A 26,187-nucleotide genomic window follows, 5' to 3' on the forward strand; every position below is an offset into this window, starting at 1 on the left:
CTCACATTGTCACTCTCTCTCTTTCCTTCTCTCACATTGTCACTCTCTCTCTTTCCTTCTCTCACATTGTCACTCTCTCTCTTTCCTTCTCTCACATTGTCACTCTCTCTCTCTCTCTCTTTCCCTCTCTCACATTGACACTCTCTCTTTCCCTCTCCCACAGTGACACTCTCTCTCTCTCTCTCTCTTTCCTTCTCTCACATTGTCACTCTCTCTCTTTCCTTCTCTCACATTGTCACTCTCTCTCTTTCCTTCTCTCACATTGTCACTCTCTCTCTCTCTCTCTCTCTCTCTCTCTCTCTCTCTCTCTCTTTCCCTCTCTCACATTGACACTCTCTCTTTCCCTCTCTCACATTGACACTCTCTCTTTCCTGTTGGAGCCTGTGATATCTGTTCCTGTTGGAGCCTGTGATATTTTGTTCCTGTTGGAGTCTGTGAAATCTGTTTCTGTTGGCCCGAAAGAGGACATTTTCGAAACAAGCTCATGAAAAACAATAATAGGCTACTGACTGTAAACACACGGAGACTGTAAACAGCGTCACTCCTACAATAACACACATACGGAGGCTGTAAACAGTGTCACTCCTACAATAACACACATACAGAGGCTGTAAACAGAGTCACTCCTACAATAACACACATACAGAGGCTGTAAACAGAGTCACTCCTACAATAACACACATACAGAGGCTGTAAACAGTGTCACTCCTACAATAACACACATACAGAGGCTGTAAACAGAGTCACTCCTACAATAGCACACATACAGAGGCTGTAAACAGTGTCACTCCTACAATAACACACATACAGAGGCTGTAAACAGACGGCTGTGTCACTCCTACAATAACACACATACGGAGGCTGTAAACAGTGTCACTCCTACAATAACACACATACGGAGGCTGTAACAGAGGGCTGTGTCACTCCTACAATAACACACATACAGAGGCTGTAAACAGTGTCACTCCTACAATAACACACATACAGAGGCTGTAAACAGAGGGCTGTGTCACTCCTACAATAACACACATACGGAGGCTGTAAACAGCGTCACTCCTACAATAACACACATACGGAGGCTGTAAACAGTGTCACTCCTACAATAACACACATACGGAGGCTGTAAACAGCGTCACTCCTACAATAACACACATACGGAGGCTGTAAACAGAGGGCTGTGTCACTCCTACAATAACACACACACAGAGGCTGTAAACAGAGGGCTGTGTCACTCCTACAATAACACACACACAGAGGCTGTAAACAGAGGGCTGTGTCACTCCTACAATAACACACATACGGAGGCTGTAAACAGAGGGCTGTGTCACTCCTACAATGACACACACACAGAGGCTGTAAACAGAGGGCTGTGTCACTCCTACAATAACACACATACGGAGGCTGTAAACAGAGGGCTGTGTCACTCCTACAATAACACACATACGGAGGCTGTAAACAGTGTCACTCCTACAATAACACACATACGGAGGCTGTAAACAGCGTCACTCCTACAATAACACACACACAGAGGCTGTAAACAGAGGGCTGTGTCACTCCTACAATAACACACATACAGAGGCTGTAAACAGCGTCACTCCTACAATAACACACACACAGAGGCTGTAAACAGAGGGCTGTGTCACTCCTACAATAACACACATACGGAGGCTGTAAACAGAGGGCTGTGTCACTCCTACAATAACACACATACAGAGGCTGTAAACAGTGTCACTCCTACAATAACACACACACAGAGGCTGTAAACAGAGGGCTGTGTCACTCCTACAATAACACACATACGGAGGCTGTAAACAGAGGGCTGTGTCACTCCTACAATAACACACATACGGAGGCTGTAAACAGCGTTAGGGTTAGCCCATGGGGTTAGGGTTAGCCCATGGGGTTAGGGTTAGCCCATGGGGTTAGGGTTAGCCCATGAGGTTAGGGTTAGGGTTAGCCCATGGGGTTAGGGTTAGCCCATGGGGTTAGGGTTAGCCCATGGGGTTAGGGTTAGCCCATGGGGTTAGGGTTAGCCCATGGGGTTAGGGTTAGCCCATGGGGTTAGGGTTAGCCCATGAGGTTAGGGTTAGGGTTAGCCCGTGGGTTTAGGGTTAGCCCATGGGGTTAGGGTTAGGGTTAGCCCATGAGGTTAGGGTTAGCCCATGTGGTTAGGGTTAGCCCATGGGGTTAGGGTTAGCCCATGGGGTTAGGGTTAGCCCATGAGGTTAGGGTTAGCCCATGAGGTTAGGGTTAGGGTTAGCCCGTGGGTTTAGGGTTAGTCCATGGGGTTAGGGTTAGGGTTAGTCCATGAGGTTAGGGTTATTCCATGTGGTTAGGGTTAGCCCATGAGGTTAGGGTTAGGGTTAGCCCGTGGGTTTAGGGTTAGCCCATGGGGTTAGGGTTAGGGTTAGCCCATGAGGTTAGGGTTAGCCCATGGGGTTAGGGTTAGCCCATGGGGTTAGGGTTAGCCCATGAGGTTAGGGTTAGCCCATGAGGTTAGGGTTAGGGTTAGCCCATGGGGTTAGGGTTAGCCCATGGGGTTAGGGTTAGCCCATGGGGTTAGGGTTAGCCCATGATGTTAGGGTTAGGGTTAGGGTTAGCCCATGGGGTTAGGGTTAGCCCATGGGGTTAGGGTTAGCCCATGATGTTAGGGTTAGCCCATGGGGTTAGGGTTAGCCCCTGATGTTAGGGTTAGCCCATGGGGTTAGGGTTAGCCCATGATGTTAGGGTTAGCCCATGGGGTTAGGGTTAGCCCATGATGTTAGGGTTAGCCCATGGGGTTAGGGTTAGCCCATGATGTTAGGGTTAGCCCATGGGGTTAGGGTTAGCCCATGGGGTTAGGGTTAGCCCATGATGTTAGGGTTAGCCCATGGGGTTAGGGTTAGCCCATGGGGTTAGGGTTAGCCCATGATGTTAGGGTTAGCCCATGGGGTTAGGGTTAGCCCATGAGGTTAGGGTTAGCCCATGATGTTAGGGTTAGCCCATGATGTTAGGGTTAGCCCATGGGGTTAGGGTTAGCCCATGATGTTAGGGTTAGCCCATGGGGTTAGGGTTAGCCCATGGGGTTAGGGTTAGCCCATGAGGTTAGGGTTAGCCCATGATGTTAGGGTTAGCCCATGATGTTAGGGTTAGCCCATGGGGTTAGGGTTAGCCCATGTCATGGCAAGATGAAAACAATAATAGCTTAATCACTTTCACAAAATGTGTTTTTAATTCATGTGAATTTACCAACATTTCTGAAAATGTATATGTTGCATTTTGGAATCAAACCCTTCAAACGCAGTTTGTTGAGGTGTACAGTCAGTGTGTGATCTGTGTATTAGAGAGGGGGGGGTGGGGGCTCACCTTGAGTTTGTTGAGGTGTACAGTCAGTGTGTGATCTGTGTATTAGAGAGGGGGGGGTGGGGGCTCACCTTGAGTTTGTCGAAGCGTTCGCTGAGAGAGGAGACTTGATGTTCTCTGTGTCGTCCCACCAGCTTACACAGGGCACATATCAGCTGGTCATCCACGATGCAGTACATATTAACCTTCTCATTCTCATGCTCCAGACAGGTGAGGCCTCTCATGTGAGCGTCATGCACCGGCTCCACCAACCGGTGACTGGTAAACGGCTTCTTATTGGGGTGCGTGGCACGCAGACACCGGTCGCAGTACGACACCTCGCAGGTCACACATGTCTTGACTGCCTCGCGCGGCGGGTCCTGCTCGCAGAACTGGCAGCTGATACGGTGCTCCAGAGACATGGTGGCAGTGTGCTGATGAGAGGAGGGCTGGGCCGGGCTGGAGCGGGCGCTGTGGCTGCCGGAGCCTCCTCCTCCGCTGCTGCTATAGGGCCTGTGGCCTCCGGAGAGACCTGGGGCACGACGGCTCTCACTGGGGGAGTTAGGGCCGCTGACGGAGGCCTTCTGGAAACGGTGGATGATGTTCTGCAGGGTCACATTGCGCTTCAGGCCCTCCAGACCGCGGTGGTTCAGCGTGATGACGTAACGGCAGGTGGGGCACTGGAAGGCGGAGATGGACTCTAGAGGTTTGTTGGACGAGCAGTGGGAGACTAAGATGCGGTGGGCGCAGTTGAAACACAGGCTGTGGGCGCAGGGTAAGAGCAGGGGATCTTCAAACAACTCCAGGCAGATTGGACAGGTGAGCTCAGACTCCAGTGTTTCCATCTTCAGCAGAACCAATCTAGAGGCGACATCAAATCCCAGGGAAGCTGGTCAGTCACCTGAACGAGGAGATCAGAGACAGAGTTGACAATGAGTACATAGGACTCTAAAACTCTATGCCTCGCTGGCAGACTGAATAATGAGACTAGATGGGTAGAGATGGGGCTGGCAGACTGAATAATGAGGCTAGATGGGTAGAGATGGGGCTGGCAGACTGAATAATGAGACTAGATGGGTAGAGATGGGGCTGGCAGACTGAATAATGAGACTAGATGGGTAGAGATGGGGAGGGCAGACTGAATAATGAGACTAGATGGGTAAAGGATGGGCCTGGCAGACTGAATAATGAGACTAGATGGGTAGAGATGGGGCTGGCAGACTGAATAATGAGACTAGATGGGTAGAGATGAGGATGGCAGGCTGAATAATGAGACTAGATGGGTAGGGATGGGGCTGGCAGACTGAATAATGAGGCTAGATGGGTAGAGATGAGGATGGCAGGCTGAATAATGAGACTAGATGGGTAGAGATGGGGCTGGCAGACTGAATAATGAGGCTAGCTGGGTAGAGATGGGGATGGCAGACTGAATAATGAGACTAGATGGGTAGAGATGGGGATGGCAGACTGAATAATGAGGCTAGCTGGGTAGAGATGGGGCTGGCAGACTGAACAATGAGGCTAGATGGGTAGAGATGGGGCTGGCAGACTGAACAATGAGGCTAGATGGGTAGAGATGGGGCTGGCAGACTGAATAATGAGGCTAGATGGGTAGAGATGGGGCTGGCAGACTGAATAATGAGACTAGATGGGTAGAGATGGGGCTGGCAGACAATAATGAGACTAGATGGGTAGAGATGGGGCTGGCAGACTGAATAATGAGACTAGATGGGTAGAGATGGGGCTGGCAGACTGAATAATGAGACTAGATGGGTAGAGATGGGGCTGGCAGACTGAATAATGAGGCTAGATGGGTAGAGATGGGGCTGGCAGACTGAATAATGAGACTGGATGGGTAGAGATGGGGCTGGCAGACTGAATAATGAGACTAGATGGGTAGAGATGGGCCTGGCAGACTGAATAATGAGGCTAGCTGGGTAGAGATGGGGCTGGCAGACTGAATAATGAGGCTAGATGGGTAGAGATGGGGCTGGCAGACTGAATAATGAGACTAGATGGGTAGAGATGGGGCTGGCAGACTGAATAATGAGACTAGATGGGTAGAGATGGGACTGGCAGACTGAATAATGAGACTAGATGGGTAGAGATGGGGATGGCAGACTGAATAATGAGGCTAGCTGGGTAGAGATGGGGATGGCAGCCTGAATAATGAGGCTAGATGGGTAGAGATGGGGATGGCAGACTGAGTAATGAGGCAAGCTGGGTAGAGATGGGGATGGCAGCCTGAATAATGAGGCCAGATGGGTAGGGATGGGGCTGGCAGACTGAATAATGAGGCTAGCTGGGTAGAGATGGGCCTGGCAGACTGAATAATGAGGCTAGCTGGGTAAAGGATGGGCCTGGCAGACTGAATAATGGGACTAGATGGGTCGAGATGGGGATGGCAGACTGAATAATGAGGCCAGATGGGTAGAGATGGGCCTGGCAGACTGAATAATGAGACTAGATGGGTAAAGGATGGGCCTGGCAGACTGAATAATGAGACTAGATGGGTAGAGATGGGGATGGCAGACTGAATAATGAGACTAGATGGGTAGAGATGGGGAGGGCAGACTGAATAATGAGACTAGATGGGTAGGGATGGGGCTGGCAGACTGAATAATGAGACTAGATGGGTAGGGATGGGGCTGGCAGACTGAATAATGAGGCTAGCTGGGTAGAGATGGGCCTGGCAGACTGAATAATGAGACTAGATGGGTCGAGATCGGGCTGGCAGACTGAATAATGAGACTAGGTGGGTAGAGATGGGGCTGGCAGCCTGAATAATGAGGCTAGCTGGGTCGAGATGAGGAAGGTCTGTACAGACAGAAAGGATACACCCTGTTCCCTATATAGTGCACTAGTTTTGACCAGGGCCCATAGTAGTGCACTATACAGGGAATAGGACGTGATTTAGGACACACCCAGACAGAGATGCAGGCTAGTGATTTGGGACACACCCAGACAGAGATGCAGGCTAATCTGATCAGTGTAATGTCTCTAGCTGAAGACCGGGCACAGTGGTGGCAGCCCTGCTCTGCCTGGCATCTCTCCAGAGCCTCCAGCCTCAGTGAGTCTAGCAGCACACTCACACACACACACACAACTGCCTGCCTGGTGCTGTCAAATGACATGGCATATAATGCATGAGAGGGAGAGAGAGAGAGAGAGAGAGAGAGAGAGAGAGAGAGAGGAGACACACACAGAGACACAGAGAGAGAGAGAGAGACAGACACACAGAGACACACAGAGACACAGAGAGAGAAGAGATAGAGAGAGAGAAAGAGAGACATAGAGAGAGTTAGAGAGCTACCCATCGATGCATGTCATAAGAATAGCATCTATCTGTTGCATCTATCTGCGTGTGTAATGTTTACTGCTAATTTGTATTATTTATTTCACTTTTGTTTATTATCTACACTTGCTATGGCAATGTTAACATATGTTCCTCATGCCAATAAAGCCCTTAAATTGAATTGAGAGAGAGACAGAGAAATATTAGAGAGAGAGAGAGAGAGAGAGAGAGAGAGAGAGAGAGAGAGAGAGAGAGAGAGAGAGAGAGAGAGAGAGAGAGAAACAGAGACAGAGGGCTGCTCCGACTCCCAAAACACTCTAAGTATTTTCTTCTCCATTTATTTTTAACCACTCCTTCCTTTCTCTGCCTTGCCTCCAGAGAGGCCTAAATTTAACAGAGTCTGTTGGCTGGACAGATTATAATGTTTCTGAATTCATGGATTTCACTGGGTCCTGAACATGAAAGGCACAAATCACCTCAGCCAGGCAGGGAAAGTGGCAAGCCGGGTCTGCACTCCCTCTCTTCCCCTCCCCCTCCTCTAACACTGGCGACCCTCTCTCTCTCCCCCCTTCCCTTCCCCTCCTCTAACACTGGCGACCCTCTCTCTCTCCCCCCTTCCCTTCCCCTCCTCTAACACTGGCGACCCTCTCTCTCTCCCCCCTTCCCTTCCCTTCCTCTAACCCTGGCGACCCTCTCTCTCTCCCCCCTTCCCTTCCTCTAACCCTGGCGACCCTCTCTCTCTCCCCCCTTCCCTTCCTCTAACCCTGGCGACCCTCTCTCTCTCCCCCCTTCCCTTCCCCTCCTCTAACCCTGGCGACCCTCTCTCTCTCCCCCCTTCCCTTCCTCTAACACTGGCGACCCTCTCTCTCTCCCCCCTTCCCATCCCCTCCTCTAACCCTGGCGACCCTCTCTCTCTCCCCCCTTCCCTTCCTCTAACCCTGGCGACCCTCTCTCTCTCCCCCCTTCCCTTCCCCTCCTCTAACCCTGGCGACCCTCTCTCTCTCCCCCCTTCCCTTCCCCTCCTCTAACCCTGGCGAACACCTCGCATGCAGACAGTTCCACACTCCTCATCTACTACCTCCGACCCTCTCTCTCGCTCTCTCCTCCTCTCTCTCCCCCTCCCAACCTTCTCTCTCCTCCTCGCTCTCTCCTCCTCCCCCCCTCTCTCTCTCCTCCTCTCTTCCCCCTTCTCTCTCCTCCTCCCCCCTCTCTCTCTCCTCCTCTCTCCCCCCCTTCTCTCTCCTCCTCGCTCTCTCCTTCTCCCCCCTCTCTCTCCCCCCTCCCCCTTCTCTCTCCTCCTCGCTCTCTCCTCCCCCCCCTCTCTCTCTCCCCCCCTCCTCTCTCCTCCTCACTCTCTCCCCCCTCTCTCTCCTCCTCACTCTCTCCCCCCCTCTCTCTCTTCTCCTCTCTCTCTCCCTCCCTCTCTCCTCCTCTCCCCCCCTCTCTCTCATCCTCTCTCTCTTCTCCTCTCTCTCTCTCTCCCTCCCTCTCTCTCTCCTCCTCTCCCCCCCTCTCTCTCATCCTCTCTCTCTCTCCTCCTCTCTCCCCCCCCCCTCTCTCTCATCCTCTCTCTCATCCTCTCTCTCTCCTCCTCTCTCTCTCTCTCCCCCCTCTCCTCCTCTCTCTCCCCCCCTCTCTCTCATCCTCTCTCTCTCTCCTCCTCTCTCCCCCCCTCTCCTCCTCTCTCTCTCCTCCTCTCTCCCCCCTCTCTCTCATCCTCTCTCTCTCTCCTCCTCTCTCCCCCTCTCTCTCATCCTCTCTCTCTCTCATCCTCTCTCTCTCTCATCCTCTCTCTCTCTCATCCTATCTTTTACTTGCTCTTTTCTTTTTTCTAGAGAAACAAAGTAAGCAGCATGGAACAGAAGGGTATTAAAACAGCTGACCCCTGATGATGTATTGTCATTAAGAGTTGTCATTCTTGCATGAAAATCCCACCCTCCCAATTCTCTCTCACTGCTCTTGCAAGGACCTAGACCTCTCCCATCAGAGTTGAAACATGTCTATACATAGTGTACATACATAGTGTACATACATAGTGTACATACATAGTGTACATACATCGTGTACATACATCGCCTATTCCATTGAGGACCACAATGGAAACATCCTCTTTTTTTCACTGGTGTTCAATGTTCATTTGTATATTTGATGGCAACTGACAACTTCGTCCACTATGGAAGCTCCTCAAATGAAAACAGCACATACAAAGACAGGAACGGTCACAAGAGAGGACAGAGGCTTGAAGACATCATTCCCCAACCCAAACCCCACAGACATGTCAACTTAGACTGGTTTCAGATCTCTTTGTACTCTCACCATCGTAGTTGGCAAGAGAGCACAAACAGATCTGGGACCAGGCTAACGGTCACTACCCTCGGACATCGAACCAGTTTTCAAAGCGAACATGATTTAAGCACCAGATAACTGCTTGTGACGGCCTAGCTAGCTACCGTTCCACTACAAATTAATCACCGGGAAAAATAGACAATATCTCAGACCCGTAGCCAATCATGCAGATAATATGCCAGGGCCAGTGTCTGTCCTTCACGTTCACCTTGGTCGGACGGACGGAGGCACGGCTGAGATTTTATCAGCTGCTTTATTTGGTCGATATCAGGTAGGTTGGTTTTATGTGAGTTGGGAGACCTCACAGGCAGCAACTAGGCCTGCGTCTCAAATGTCACCCTGTTCTCTATATAGTGCACTACTTTTTGACCAGAGCTCTATGGGTAGTTGTGCACTATATATGGAATAGGGCACCATTAGAGACACATCCCTAGGTGGTATATGTTAAGAGGTAAACGAGGCTGGCTGGTCCACCATGTTAACAAAAGGCCTGTTCTATCTGTGTCAGACAGTCAGATAGGAGATCAGCATCCCGGAGACAGAGACGAGGAAGGGGGAGGAAGGAAGGTTGACCTCTGTGACCCCTTGGCTGATGCTCCAGGTGACTGGTAAGATAGCAGATAGAAAGACATAGCCTAGCTACTGTAGATGGGCAAATGTATATACTAATCGGGACAATAGTTCACCCAAAATGACACATTCGTTTCCTTACCCTGTAAGCAGTCTATGGACAAGGTACGACCACATTCCATGCTTGGGTTTTATTTCCCTGACAGCGTATCCAAATGCTAACAAGTTGGCATTTTGTGGAACAAATCCCATTCAACTCATGGTCACGATATTAGCATTTTTCACGCATCATATCCAAATCATCCAAAAGTATCTCAAATTGATTGTAAAAGCTCAACAAAGTCACTTCTAGCTGATTTGAACATGTCCATAGACTGCTTATAGGGTAAGGAAACCATTCTGTAATTTGGTACTTTGGGTGATCTAACCCTTTATCAATACTAAACTAGAATGATGCTAAATCTCTTCCACTGAGGGTTATTTCTCTATTTGACTGGTGAGGAGTGGGCCTCCCACAATGGCCAGATTGACGCGGACAGTGACTCATTTGGCAGACATATTTCATTTGATTGGAATTAGCTTTTTATTGCTTAACAGGGTGAGAAACGTGTGTACGTACGCCACATAGCTTACAAATGAAGAGACATATGTGTAAGCATTAACACTGAATAGACAGCCTCATTATCCATTTTCTCCGCTGTGCCACTTGGGAGAATAAAGCTCAGAAGACGAGGACACCAGCCAGTTTGGGAGAACACAGAAATAAAAACAGATTTAGTCTCCGTTCCAAATCAGCCCTATTCCCTATATAGTGCACTATTTTGGACTAGAGCCCATAGAAGCTCTGGTCATTAGTAGTGCACATACCCGCCGTTTCGAACAAGCTAAATTAGTTATCTGTAATATTCATTTATTCATTGTCACCATCTGATTCAGCTGAAAATGCCTGTCTGGACTATAAACGTTAAGTCCTGCAGTAATCAACATAAGACGAGGTGAAATAGAGACGGCTCTCTGTAAAGCTGAGTGGCTGAGTCTGTTCTCAAGGGGTTCTGTACTCCACAGCAAGCTGTTCTGGAGCCTTATTGAACACTTCTCCTCAACAAGAACTTCACATTAAGGCTTGCATCTCAAATGGCACCCTATTCCCTACATAGTGAACTACCTTTGACCGGGGTCTATAGGACTCAGGTCCAAATAAGTGCACTATATGGGGAACAGGGTGCATTTGGGACGTACCCAGAGTGGCATACATTAGTCAGCTGCTGTTTCTCTAATCCACTTATAGAAACAGTATAGAAGTATACAGTATAGAACTATACAGTACAGAACTATACAGTATAGAACTATACAGTATAGAACTATACAGCTGCACAGAATTAAACACATTTTACGCTTTATACAACAAACTAAACATTTTGACTATCTCAAATCTGCTATCTACCTTACTGGTTCACTGTCCTACAGCTCAATGAGGATATCACCTCCCTGTTAAACTACTGGTTCACTGTTCTACAGCTCAATGAGGATATCACCTCCCTGTTAAACTACTGGTTCACTGTTCTACAGCTCAATGAGGATATCACCTCCCTGTTAAACTACTGGTTCACTGTCCTACAGCTCAATGAGGATATCACCTCCCTGTTAAACTACTGGTTCACTGTTCTACAGCTCAATGAGGATATCACCTCCCTGTTAAACTACTGGTTCACTGTCCTACAGCTCAATGAGGATATCACCTCCCTGTTAAACTACTGGTTCACTGTCCTACAGCTCAATGAGGATATCACCTCCCTGTTAAACTACTGGTTCACTGTCCTACAGCTCAATGAGGAAGTAACCTCCCTGTTAAACTACTGGTTCACTGTTCTACAGCTCAATGAGGATATAACCTCCCTGTGAAACTACTGATTCACTGTCCTACAGCTCAATGAGGAAGTAACCTCCCTGTTAAACTACTGGTTCACTGTCCTACAGCTCAATGAGGAAGTAACCTCCCTGTTAAACTACTGGTTCACTGTCCTACAGCTCAATGAGGAAGTAACCTCCCTGTTAAACTACTGGTTCACTGTCCTACAGCTCAATGAGGATATCACCTCCCTGTTAAACTACTGGTTCACTGTCCTACAGCTCAATGAGGATATAACCTCCCTGTTAAACTACTGGTTCACTGTCCTACAGCTCAATGAGGTTATCACCTCCCTGTTAAACTACTGGTTCACTGTTCTACAGCTCAATGAGGATATCACCTCCCTGTTAAACTACTGATTCACTGTTCTACAGCTCAATGAGGATATCACCTCCCTGTTAAACTACTGGTTCACTGTTCTACAGCTCAATGAGGATATAACCTCCCTGTTAAACTACTGGTTCACTGTCCTACAGCTCAATGAGGATATCACCTCCCTGTTAAACTACTGGTTCACTGTCCTACAGCTCAATGAAGATATCACCTCCCTGTTAAACTACTGGTTCTCTGTCCTACAGCTCAATGAGGAAGTAACCTCCCTGTTAAACTACTGGTTCACTGTCCTACAGCTCAATGAGGAAGTAACCTCCCTGTGAAACTACTGGTTCACTGTCCTACAGCTCAATGAGGAAGTAACCTCCCTGTTAAACTACTGGTTCACTGTTCTACAGCTCAATGAGGATGTAACCTCCATGTGAAACTACTGGTTCACTGTCCTACAGCTCAATGAGGAAGTAACCTCCCTGTTAAACTACTGGTTCACTGTCCTACAGCTCAATGAGGATATAACCTCCCTGTGAAACTACTGGTTCACTGTCCTACAGCTCAATGAGGATGTAACCTCCCTGTTAAACTACTTGACCAGCTGTTCAAATGCTAATAAGGTTCGTATAACATATGCTTTGACATGTTTTGGGCTCTCAGTATTGGAGTCTATTGTAGGCATGACAACCAGGGGTTCTGATTGACTCTCAGTATAGGAGTCTATTGTAGAGTCTATTGTAGGCATGACAACCAGGGGTTCTGATTGACTCCCAGTATAGGAGTCTATTGTAGAGTCTATTGTAGGCATGACAACCAGGGGTTCTGATTGACTCCCAGTATAGGAGTCTATTGTAGAGTCTATTGTAGGCATGACAACCAGGGGTTCTGATTGACTCCCAGTATAGGAGTCTATTGTAGAGTCTATTGTAGGCATGACAACCAGGGGTTCTGATTGACTCCCAGTATAGGAGCCTATTGTAGACATGACAACCAGGGGCTCCGATTGACTCTCAGTATAGGAGTCTATTGTTGACATGACAACCAGGGGTTCTGATTGACTCTCAGTATAGGAGTCTATTGTAGGCATGACAACCAGGGGTTCTGATTGACTCTCGGTATAGGAGTCTATTGTAGGCATGACAACCAGGGGTTCTGATTGACTCTCAGTATAGCAGTCTATTGTAGGCATGACAACCAGGGGTTCTGATTGATGTTTATTTTGTGTTTGCATTTGTCTGAGTCTCTGTCTGCGTCCCAAATGGCAACACACTCCCTATGGGCCCTGGTCAAAAGTAGTACACTACTTCGGGAACATAGGAGGTTAGTGGCACCTTAATTAGGGAGGACGGGCTCGTGGTAATGGCTGGAGCGGAATCAGTGGAATGGTATCAAATACATCAAACACACGGTTTCCATGGTTTCCATGTGTTTGATGCCATTCCATTTGTTCTGTTCCAGCCATTATTATGAGCCGTCCTCCCCTCAGCAGCCTCCACTGATAGGGAATAGGGTGCCATTTGATACACAGTCTCTGTCTTTGTTTTGTTTGTGTATTTAATCCCAGGGAAGGAACATCCTCAGGGGACTGTGTTCACTGGGCTCTAGCTGAGCCCAGACAAAGCATGCGTCACATTAGAATATGGCATTTCTGGAACAATGACAATTAGCCTTGTTAAAACAATTGGGGACATTTTACTGTAAAATCACCCACAATGTTTAGGCCTCTTCCTTGATGTTTTTTTCCCACATTCACATGAACACAAAATAAATCCTTTTTGACGTGGTCTTACATATAGAAACAGACTACTATACAGTTCCTTTAAAATAGAATATAGTAACACAAAACATTGTCGATCCAGCGAGGTCCCTTTCAAAAATAATACTGTATTTCTGTTATGCCAACTCCCTTCCAGGAGTGAAAAAAGGACACATACATTAAGAGCCTACAAGACATTAATGCTGAAGCCACGTAACCAGTCCATTAGTCTCTATATTACTATATTCTATGTGTTTGAGTGGGAGGCTGCCTGGGTGTGTGTGTGTGCGTACATGTGTGTGTGTGTGTGCGTGCATGTGTGTGTGTGTGTGTGTGTGTGTGTGTGTGTGTGTGTGTGTGTGTGTGTGTGTGTGTGTGTGTGTGTGTGTGTGTGTACTCCCCTTGGCGTGTGTGCGTGTGTGTGTGAGAGAGAGAATGGGCAGCTCGGCTGCCTGGGTGTGTGTGTGTGTGAGAGAGAGAATGGACAGCTCGGCTGCCTGGGCATGCTGGGCTGGCAATCACCTGAAAGTGATGCGGGGGCTGACCCCCTGACTTTTAATGATGGGTGGAACTTGTAAAGGTTAGAAGGTCAGGGCAGAACCGAGCCAGAACTAACATGGAACCGTAAGAACCATTCTAAGAGGCTGCAGCTGTGGATAAAAGTCCCTTTAAATGATGTGGATAAAAGTCCCTGTAAAGGATGTGGATAAAAGTCCCTGTAAATGACGTGGATAAAAGTCCCTGTAAATGATGTGGATAAAAGTCCCTGTAAATGATGTGGAAAAAAGTCCCTGTAAATGATGTGGATAAAAGTTAATGTAAATGATGTGGATAAAAGTCCCTGTAAATGATGTGGATAAAAGTCCCTGTAAATGACGTGGATAAAAGTCCCTGTAAATGACGTGGATAAAAGTCCCTGTAAATGACGTGGATGAAAGTCCCTGTAAATGACGTGGATAAAAGTCCCTGTAAATGACGTGGATAAAAGTCCATGTAAATGACGTGGATAAAAGTCCCTGTAAATGACGTGGATAAAAGTCCCTGTAAATGACGTGGATAAAAGTCCCTGTAAATGATGTGGATAAAAGTCCCTGTAAATGATGTGGATAAAAGTCCCTGTAAATGATGTGGATAAAAGTCCCTGTAAATGATGTGGATAAAAGTCCCTGTAAATGATGTGGATAAAAGTCGCTGTAAATGATGTGGATAAAAGTCCCTGTAAATGATGTGGATAAAAGTCCCTGTAAATGACGTGTAAAAAAGTCCCTGTAAATGATGTGGATAAAAGTCCCTGTAAATGATGTGGATAAAAGTCCCTGTAAATGATGTGGATAAAAGTCCCTTTAAATTATGTGGATAAAAGTCTAAATGACGTGGATAAAAGTCCCTGTAAATGATGTGGATAAAAGTCCCTGTAAATGATGTGGATAAAAGTCCCTGTAAATGATGTGGATAAAAGTCCCTGTAAATGATGTGGATAAAAGTCCCTGTAAATGATGTGGATAAAAGTCCCTGTAAATGATGTGGATAAAAGTCCCTGTAAATGATGTGGATAAAAGTCCCTGTAAATGATGTGGATAAAAGTCCCTGTAAATGATGTGGATAAAAGTCCCTGTAAATGATGTGGATAAAAGTCCCTGTAAATGATGTGGATAAAAGTCCCTGTAAATGATGTGGATAAAAGTCCCTGTAAATGATGTGGATAAAAGTCCCTGTAAATTATGTGGATAAAAGTCCCTGTAAATGATGAGAGTGAAGAGTGGAGGCAGTTATAGCAGCAAAAGACCAACTCTATATTTACGGCCATGATTTTGGACTGACATGTTCGACGAGCAGGTGTCCACATACATACACTACATGGTCAAAAGGTATGTGACAGAATACGTCTCAGAAACACAGTAACGATGCACTTACTCATCACATAGCCTACAGTAGGAATGACGATGCTACGGTATTGGTGCCAGCGAGCTGCAGTATGAATGACAAGTGAGTCTTTTTCTACGAGCATTTATTGGAGTGACAATTACCACGACGCCCGTGTTGCTACCAGATCTCCACGTGATGTTATTCCTCTCCCTGGGAGATGTCTTGTCTGTCACATAATGTGTCCCAAAATGGCGACATGTTCCCCTATATAGTGCACTACTTTTGAGAAGGACCCATGGCGCACCATAAAAGGAATAGCATGGCATTTGGTACCCGGCGAACCTCTCTCTGTCACAGTATCATCCCATGAGGGGTTAGTGTCAATGGGAACTGTGTAGGTGGCTTTAAAGAACAGTATGACAACAGGGATGTACGGTCTGAGGCTGGGAGTGTTACAGTATGCTAGCACCATGACAACAGGGGGTGTTCGGTCTGAAGCTGGGAGTGTTACAGTATGCTAGCACCATGACAACAGGGGGTGTACGGTCTGAGGCTGGGAGTGTTACAGTATGCTAGCACCATGACAACAGGGGGTGTACGGTCTGAAGCTGGGAGTGTTACAGTATGCTAGCACCATGACAACAGGGGGTGTACGGTCTGAAGCTGGAAGTGTTACAGTATGCTAGCACCATGACAACAGGGGGTGTACGGTCTGAGGCTGGGAGTGTTACAGTATGCTAGCACCATGACAACAGGGGGTGTACGGTCTGAGGCTGGGAGTGTTACAGTATGCTAGCACCATGACAACAGGGGGTGTACGGTCTGAGGCTGGGAGTGTTACAGTATGCTAGCACCATGACAACAGGGGGTGTACGGTCTGAGGCTGGGAGTGTTACACTATGCTAGCACCATGACAACAGGGGGTGTACGGTCTGACGCTGGGAGTGTTACAGTATGCTAGCACCATGACAACAGGGGGTGTACGGTCTGAAGCTGGAAGTGTTACAGTATGCTAGCACCATGACAACAGGGGGTGTACGGTCTGAAGCTGGGAGTGTTACAGTATGCTAGCACCATGACAACAGGGGATGTACGGTCTGAGGCTGGGAGTGTTACAGTATGCTAGCACCATGACAACAGGGGGTGTACGGTCTGAGGCTGGGAGTGTTACAGTATGCTAGCACCATGACAACAGGGGGTGTACGGTCTGAGGCTGGGAGTGTTACAGTATGCTAGCACCATGACAACAGGGGGTGTACGGTCTGAAGCTGGGAGTGTTACAGTATGCTAGCACCATGATAACAGGGGGTGTACGGTCTGAGGCTGGGAGTGTTACAGTATGCTAGCACCATGACAACAGGGGGTGTACGGTCTGACGCTGGGAGTGTTACAGTATGCTAGCACCATGACAACAGGGGGTGTACGGTCTGAGGCTGGGAGTGTTACAGTATGCTAGCACCATGACAACAGGGGCGGTACGGTCTGAGGCTGGGAGTGTTACAGTATGCTAGCACCATGACAACAGGGGGTGTTCGGTCTGAAGCTGGGAATGTTACAGTATGCTAGCACCATGACAACAGGGGGTGTACGGTCTGAGGCTGGGAGTGTTACAGTATGCTAGCACCATGACAACAGGGGGTGTACGGTCTGAAGCTGGGAGTGTTACAGTATGCTAGCACCATGACAACAGGGGGTGTACGGGCTGACGGTGGGAGTGTTACAGTATGCTAGCACCATGACAACAGTTATTCAAGGGGTTCCGGAACTATCTGTCAGGTTCCATTTACCAATCACATAGTTCAATCATGAGACAGTTACTGGTGAGAGACTACAAGTCATAACACAAAGCCCTTTGAAACATATTTAGGACCTTTTTACCTCTATTGTGTGACAATCAGACACCACACTAACAGGAAGCTAGTAGAGATGTCAGAGGTTAAATCACTTGAAGGAATCCTTTTTACGTGGTCTTACCTATAGTAAAAGACTACTGTACAGTACCTTTAAAATAGAATATAGTAACATAAAACACTATACATTCATGGAGGTCCCTTTAAAAAATGGTTAGCTGGCTAAAACAACCATTATTGACATTCCTAGTAGCTAGTAGACCTCAACTTCATTCAGGTTTGCTAATCTGCCAAACGTGCACTATGCTAAACGTGCACTCCCCTAAACGTGCGTTCTGCTGCTTCTCCTCTCTACAGACTGTAACACTTAACAAAATCCAGATGAGGGTTCATTGTGTAGTCAGGTCCGTGCTTTAGTCTGGTCCGTGCTTTAGTCAGGTCTGTGCTTTAGTCTGGACCGTGCTTTAGTCTGGTCCGTGCTTTAGTCAGGTCCGTGCTTTAGTCACTTTAGTCACGTCTGTGCTTTAGTCTGGTCCGTGCTTTAGTCTGGTCCGTGCTTTAGCCTGGTCCGTGCTTTAGCCTGGTCCGTGCTTTAGTCACGTCCGTGCTTTAGTCACGTCCGTGCTTTAGTCACGTCCGTGCTTTAGTCTGGTCCGTGCTTTAGTCACGTCCGTGCTTTAGTCACGTCCGTGCTTTAGTCACGTCCGTGCTTTAGTCACGTCCGTGCTTTAGTCACGTCCGTGCTTTAGTCACGTCCGTGCTTTAGTCTGGTCCGTGCTTTAGTCAGGTCCGTGCTTTAGTCAGGTCCGTGCTTTAGTCTGGTTCGTGCTTTAGTCACGTCCGTGCTTTAGTCACGTCCGTGCTTTAGTCACGTCCGTGCTTTAGTCACGTCCTTGCTTTAGTCAAGTCCGTGCTTTAGTCAGGTCCGTGCTTTAGTCAGGTCCGTGCTTTAGTCACGTCCGTGCTTTAGTCACGTCCGTGCTTTAGTCAGGTCCGTGCTTTAGTCAGGTCCGTGCTTTAGTCAGGTCCGTGCTTTAGTCTGGTCCGTGATTTAGTCTGGTCCGTGCTTTAGTCAGGTCCGTGCTTTAGTCAGGTCCGTGCTTTAGTCACGTCCGTGCTTTAGTCAAGTCTGTGCCGTAAACTTTAATTGATAGGCTAGGTTGTAGCAACCTCATTATGGGTATAGGGAACATTATAGTATCATCACGGATTGCCCCGGTACTGCTGCTCATTCGTGCACCAGTTCCGGAGGTCTACCTCACCGGCCTCTAGGAACTGAACTGTTTAATTACGCACACCTGGTTCCAATTCCCCTGATTAGTAATTGTATATATGTTCCCTCTGTTCCCCATTGTCCTTGTGGGTTATTGTTCCATGTCCGTTGGTCTTGTGCTTTGTTATTTTGGCTTTCGTGCTGCGTGTATTGTGCTCTCGTAAATACGGGTCTCGCCCCGTGTATTGTAGTGTACTTGCTATTACAGGTCTCGCCCCGTGTATTGTTGTGCAATTGTTATTACGGGTCTCGTCCTGTGTAGTGTATTGCAGGTCTCGTCCCGTGTAGTGTATTGCGGGTCTCTTCCCGTGTAATGTATTGCGGGTCTTGTCCCGTGTAGTGTATACAGTACTCGTCCTGTGTAGTGTATTACGGGTCTCGTCCCGTGTAGATTGTTGTGGGTCTCGTCCCGTGTAGTGTATTGCGGGTCTCGTTCCGTGTAATGTATTGCGGGTCTTGTCCCGTGTAGTGTATTACAGTACTCGTCCTGTGTAGTGTATTACGGGTCTCGTCCCGTGTAGATTATTGTGGGTCTCGTCCCGTGTAATGTATTACGGGTCTCGTCCCGTGCAGTGCATTACGGGTCTCGTCCCGTGTAATGTATTACAGGTCTCGTCCCGTGTAATGTATTACGGGTCTCGTCCCGTATAATGTATTACAGGTCTCGTCCCATGTAATGTATTACGGGTCTCGTCCCGTGTAGGGCATTACGGGTCTCGTCCCGTGTAGTGCATTACGGGTCTCGTCCCGTATAGTGTATTGCGGGTCACGTCCCGTGTAGTGTATTTACTAGAGGTTTAACCTCGTGTTTGGGTTACATCCCCGTGTCCTGTATTTACTAGAGGTTTATCCTCTTGTGTTTGGGTTACATCCCCATGTCCTGTATTTACTAGAGGTTTAACCTCTTTTGTTTGGGTTACATCCCCGTGTCCTGTATTTACTAGAGGTTTATCCTCTTGTGTTTGGGTTACATCGCCATGTCCTGTATTTACTAGAGGTTTATCCTCTTGTGTTTGGGTTACATCCCCATGTCCTGTATTTACTAGAGGTTTATCCTCTTGTGTTAGGGTTACATCCCCATGTCCTGTATTTACTAGAGGTTTAACCTCTTTTGTTTGGGTTACATCCCCGTGTCCTGTATTTACTAGAGGTTTTACCTCGTGTTTGGGTTACATCCCCGTGTCCTGTATTTACTAGAGGTTTATCCTCTTGTGTTTGGGTTACATCCCCATGTCCTGTATTTACTAGAGGTTTATCCTCTTTTGTTTGGGTTACATCCCCGTGTCCTGTATTTATTAGAGGTTTATCCTCTTCTGTTTGGGTTACATCCCCATGTCCTGTATTTACTAGAGGTTTAACCTCTTTTGTTTGGGTTACATCCCCATGTCCTGTGTTTACTAGAGGTTTAACCTCTTCTGTTTGGGTCACATCCCCGTGTGCTGTATTTACTAGAGGTTTAACCTCTTCTGTTTGGGTCACATCCCCGTGTGCTGTATTTACTAGAGGTTTAACCTCTTGTTTGAGTTACATCCCCGTGTCCTGTATTTACTAGAGGTTTATCCTCTTGTGTTTGGGTTACATCCCCATGTCCTGTATTTACTAGAGGTTTAACCTCTTTTGTTTGGGTCACATCCCCATGTCCTGTATTTACTAGAGGTTTAACCTCTTTTGTTTGGGTTACAATCCTGTGTTTTTGTGTTTGTTTTGGGCTTCGTCCCCGTGCCTTTTCATGTCATGTTGTATATTTTGGGTGGAGTATTAAACCCCCCCCCCCCTATTACGAATTCCTGCGCCTGTCTCCAATCATTTATACAAGGTGACATAGTAGCCTGAACCTATCCATGTTACATTGAGCTGGGCGAATGGAATATGAATGACAGCATATCCAATATGCCGTCATAGAAATAAGACCATGTTTAGAAGACGAACCACCCTCCCTCATCTTAAACGACACCAACCGCCACTGGTATGCAGAGAAGCATTCCTCAAATATCAGACGAGAACAAAAAGGTTATGGACGGTAATTACAAATTACTGGATTACTCTGCTCTGTTAGCTACTTCATGTGAAACAGCAACACATTACTCATTAAATAACCATTTTGAGGCCAGTAGAGATGTTGTAATTGGCCCTGTAGTGTAGTGTAGGGTAGAACCGCTATAATAAGGTTAGAATAGGGTTAAAATGTGACAATTGATTCTCCACTCTCCAAAGAGCAACGTACTATAACTGATTTCAAATAAGCAGTTATATTTCACAGTTTCACAGAGTATAGAAAGTCAATACAGTGTTATTTCATACAGGAGTACATAAAAGAAATACAGTATTATTTCATATAGGATTACATCAGTAAAATACAGTATTATTTCATATAGGAGTACATCAATAAAATACAGTATTATTTCATATAGGATTAGCTTCACATAGAATGTCCTGCATCTGCCTGTTGGTTGGATAACACCAGCACTGAGCCTAAACATGTGTTCTGTTCCAACACCCACACTAGCTTACGTATTGGATATGCTTGCTAAGTAGTGAGCTAGTATGTACAAAGGAACGTAGCGATGATCTATGAAGCTAATCATCGTGAGGGAGACTTAATGCTAACCGAATAGGAACGTTCCAAGTGGACATTCCAGGAGATTTGAGTGGGCTACCCAGGTATTCTTCAGCTAGCTAGCTGGTCATGTCAATGTTTGTGTTGAAATATACTCAACACAGGCATATTAAAATGATGTTAACACCATGTACTGTAGAGGGTTGACATGCGCCCGGACAAGCCGTTTCCCTTCCTCTCTGGCATTACATTGGGAAACATCAGACACCACAATTACAAGTTAACAACTTAACCAGAATGTACCATAACTGAACTATAATCGCGGCATGAAACAAAGAGATAAAGTTCATTAGGAAATCAGTCAATTTAAATAAATCCATTAGGCCCTAATTGATGGATGTCACATGACTGGGAAGACAGATATGCATCTGCTGGTCACAGATACCTTAAAAAAAGAGGCTGGATCAGAAAACCAGTCAGTATCTGGTGTGACCACCATTTGCCTCATGCAGCGCGAACACATCTCCTTCACATAGAGTTGATCGGGCTGTTGATTGTGGCCTGCAGAATGTTGTCCCGCTCCTAAATGGCTGTGTGAAGTTGCTGGAGAGTAACCTTTTATTGTTCCCAGCACAAGGTGCACCTGTGTAATGATCATGCAGTTTAATCAGCTTCTTCATATGCCACACCTGTCAGGTGGATATGATTATCTGGGTAAAGGAGAAATGCTCACCAACAAGGATGTAAACAAATTCGAGCACAAACATTTTGAGAGAAATACGCTTTTTTTGTGCGTTTTTTGTAAAATCTCTGGGATCTTTTACTTCAGCTCATGAAACATGGGACCAACACTTGACGTGTTGTATTTATATTTGAGTTCAGTGTAGTTAGCAGAGATCAGGTAACACATTACAGCTGGCATGCTATAGTTCCTATCCTCTATAGGAAAAGCCCAAGGTAACATCCCAAGTGGCACCCTATTCCCTATATAGTGTACTGCTTTTGACCAGGGCCCTCTTCCCTATATAGTGTACTGCTTTAGACCAGGGCCCTATTCCCTATATAGTGTACTGCTTTAGACCAGGGCCCTATTCCCTATATAGTGTACTGCTTTAGACCAGGGCCCTATTTCCTAGGAAGGGCCCTACTATAGACCAGGGCCCTCTTCCCTATATAGTGCACTGCTTTTGACAAGGGCTTTGGTCTAAAGTAATGGAGAATATAGGGTGACATGGTATATATTTACAGTGGCTAGAAAGATAGATATATTTAAACACATGGGGTTTCTGGCCACAGTTCATTTTCCACATCTTCTCTCTCTAGCCAACGCTCTCTAGACGGTTGGTTTAATCAAACATGCCATTTCTATTCATAGAATGTAAACAGGCACAAAGTCTGAAACACAAATAGCACCCTATTCCCTGTGTAGTGCACTACTTTTGACCAGCAAGAGCCTATAGGGCTCAGGTCAAAAGTATTGTACTATACAAGGTGCCATTTGGGACACAGACAGTTATGCAGCCAGGCGTTTCAATTTCACATTGGGTGCAGTTCTCAGAGCAGCGGTTCCTGCCTGGCTCAGGGGTTAACTCTTTACAGTCATCCGCTCTGCTCTGAAGAACCAAGATGGCCGACTAGTTTCACAAAACCTCTTGCATTGCGATCCAGGTCATAGTGTATCTAACTGTGCTGATATGACACAATGGCTGACAACCCTATTGGTTGGGTGATCCTGATGCCGTCAACCCTATTGATCAAGTGTCTCTGATGAGGACAACCTTATAGGCTGGGTGTCTCTGATGATAAAACCTTATTGGCTGGGTGCCTCTGATGACAAAATCTTATTGGCTTGTTTTAACACCAGACAGTTACATCAGACCATCACCCCCCCCCCCCCCCCCTTAACACCAGCCAGTTACATCAGTCCATCAGCTCTCTCCCCCCTTAACACCAGCCAGTTACAACAGTCCATCACCTCTCCCCCCCCTCCCTTAACACCAGCCAGTTACATCAGTCCATCACCTCTCCCACCCCCCCTAACACCAGCCAGTTACATCAGTTCATCATCTCCCCCCCCTTAACACCAGCCAGTTACATCAGTCCATCACCCCCCCCCCCCAACACCAGCCAGTTACATCAGTCCATCACACCCCCCCCACCCCATAACAGCAGCCAGTTACATCAGTCCATCACCTCTCCCACCCCCCCTAACACCAGCCAGTTACATCAGTTCATCATCTCCCCCCCCTTAACACCAGCCAGTTACATCAGTCCATCACCTCCCCCCCCCCCCCCAACACCAGCCAGTTACATCAGTCCATCACACCCCCCCCACCCCATAACAGCAGCCAGTTACATCAGTCTATCACCCCCCCCCCCCCCTTAACACCAGCCAGTTACATCAGTCCATCCCCCCCCCCCTTAACACCAGCCAGTTACATCAGTCTATCACCCCCCCCCCCTTAACACCAGCCAGTTACATCAGTCCATCCCCCCCCTTAACACCAGCCAGTTACATCAGTCCATCCCCCCCTTAACACCAGCCAGTTACATCAGTCCACCCCCCCCCCCCCCCACTTGTCTTACAGAATAAGTCGGTCAACGACTATGATTGCATGTTATCCACTCTTCAACACAGAGATGGTTTGACACATTGACATTGACTACCGCCCATCGGCTAAGAAGCAAAAGATTTCCTTCACACTTTCTGGAAACATTTAATCCCCCCAGATCTCAGCATTATAGAGAGGTACTCAGAGACTGAAGTCTAAATCCACAGCGAAAAACAATAACACGTTTGGGTAATGGAAAATGGGGTTATTGTTGTCACTATGGATAAAACTGGAGGAATTGAAATCCTTTTGTTCTGGCTTGGCTTGCCGTAAACAAACTACTTTGCATTGACACAAATTAATTTCCAATCTTGTTTTCCCATTTCCCATTTTACTCTCCAAAAAATGTCAGCGTTGACGGAAATGTTTGCAAACAACTGAACTAATGGCTTTTTTTTATACCCGATTTCCTATAAATATGTTAATTCTGTGCAGCCCCTATGAAAAACCAATCGATGCATAAACGTACGTTAGATTGTCTGTGAGCGAGGACGTTGTCAGAGATGGCCCACGGTTCAGCCTGTACGGTAGTCAAGGAAACGATCTACAGTCGGCTACGTCTCAAATTGAACCCTATTCCCTAGGTCACTACATAGGGAATGTGGTGCCATTTGGGACAAAGCCTTCTAGCGATCTCTAAACTTGGAGATATAGAAAACTTTGAATATATTCATATTCTATTGTGTTACAAAAACTGGCAAACAATTAACATTTTTCATTTCTAATACAGTCCTATTATTATCTAGAAACTGAGGGACACTGCCTGGTATACCTGCCGTCCTGCGTGGAACAGTGGCTGTATCATATTCAATATTACTCCAGTACAGCACAGTACTGTCCGTTTCCTATTTTAGAGACAAAACCCAGAAAGTTCTCTCTCTCTCTCTCTCTCTCTCTCTCTCTCTCTCTCTCTCTCTCTCTCTCTCTCTCTCTCTCTCTCTCTCTCTCTCAGTCTCTCTCTCTCTCAGTCTCTCTCTCTCTCTCTCTAAACCTTTACATGTACCAAGACCTGACTTGACTATTTGGGACACAGACCTGCACTACTGCCTAGCTACCCGACTACGTATCCTAGATCTGACTATATCAACACTGCAGGCGACATTCTGTACAATCATGTGTGTCGAGATTGAACATGCCCTGAGTTCCACCGCCTTCTGTGTTTGCTGATGTAGCTAAAGTATCGAAGGTACCTCAAATCAAATTCAATTGTATTGGTCACACACACTTGTTTTAGCAGATGTTATTGCGGGTGTAGCAAAATGTTTGTGTTTCTAGCTTCAACAGTGCAGTAACATCTAACAATTGCACAACAAAACACACAATACACACAAATCTAAGTAAAGGAATGGAATTAAGAATATATAAATATATATGGACGAGCAATGTCAGAGCGGCATAGACTAAGACACAGTAGAATAGAATACAGTATATACACATGAGCTGAGTAATGCAAAATATGTAGACATTATTAAAGTGACTAGTGTTCCATTTATTAAAGTGGCCAGTGATTTCAAGTCTATGGCTGCATTCCAGACGCACCCTATCCCGTCAGTCCTCAAATGAAGTGGACTCTTCTGATGACGTATCATGATGTCTGACGAGTATACACTTGCAGGGCAAGGGGCGAGGGAGGAAGGAATGATTTTTAAATGGACCACCGCTGGGCCGGAGATTCATCACTCCTTCATCCCGCGGGGATTGTGTTTTCAGCCACCTGTAGCTTGTGGGTGCTTTAAATGCGCTACAGTCAATTATGAGTGCATGTCTACATATATTAAATATATCATTATTAATATACACCTACTGTATGATAGCTAGTAAATGAATTAGCTAACTAACGTTAGCCTGCCTAGCTGGAATTGAAGAAGGAGGGAAATGTTTTATTTCTACAATTTCCAAAACAAAAACATATTTACTTTTTACGAGACGTGCTTGAGCCGTCATCTTCATTAGTAACACAATTTCTAACTTATTTACATTTGTCTTTTACTTACACTTGTATGTTGACTTCTCCATACTGATGTTGAGGTTTTAAGTTTTGGCAGACTTTTCTTAGCGGATGTACAATCATTGCGAATTGAATAATAGGACGTTCCAGGCCCCGAAGTGGACATAATTGTACACTCGCAAACTCGATCAAAAACAAGGGCTGAGAGGCTTACGTTGCGAACTTCCCTTGCTTGGCTAATCGTTTGGACCGATGGCCAAGATGGTCGCGGGGATTCCCCCAAGGGCATAAGGCGAGGGTAACCCCAAGGGCATAAGGCGAGGGTAACCCCAAGGGCATAAGGCGAGGGTAACCCCAAGGGCATAAGGCGAGGGTAACCCCAAGGGCATAAGGCGAGGGTAACCCCAAGGGCATAAGACGAGGGTAAACCCAAGGGCATATGGCGAGGGTAACCCCAAGGGCATAAGGCGAGGGTAACCCCAAGGGCATAAGGCGAGGGTAACCCCAAGGGCATAAGGCGAGGGTAACCCCAAGGGCATAAGGCGAGGGTAAGTGGACTA

The 26,187-nt window shown here is 46.8% G+C and overlaps 1 protein-coding gene across 4 annotated transcripts in view; it reads right to left on the reverse strand.

The window, feature by feature from the left end:
• The window catches only part of LOC129827460 (probable E3 ubiquitin-protein ligase MID2), a 321,932-nt gene that overhangs the window by 166,086 nt on the left and 129,659 nt on the right, over positions 1-26,187 (reverse strand). For all 4 annotated transcript variants that reach the window (XM_055888340.1, XM_055888339.1, XM_055888342.1 and 1 more), the window contains one exon: positions 3,414-4,222. In XM_055888340.1, coding sequence (XP_055744315.1) covers positions 3,414-4,166 — 753 coding nt within the window. In that variant the 5' untranslated portion in view covers positions 4,167-4,222. The remainder of the gene's footprint in view (positions 1-3,413; positions 4,223-26,187) is intronic.

This window comes from Salvelinus fontinalis, chromosome 29 (genome assembly GCF_029448725.1).
Source record: "Salvelinus fontinalis isolate EN_2023a chromosome 29, ASM2944872v1, whole genome shotgun sequence".
NCBI lineage: Eukaryota > Metazoa > Chordata > Actinopteri > Salmoniformes > Salmonidae > Salvelinus > Salvelinus fontinalis.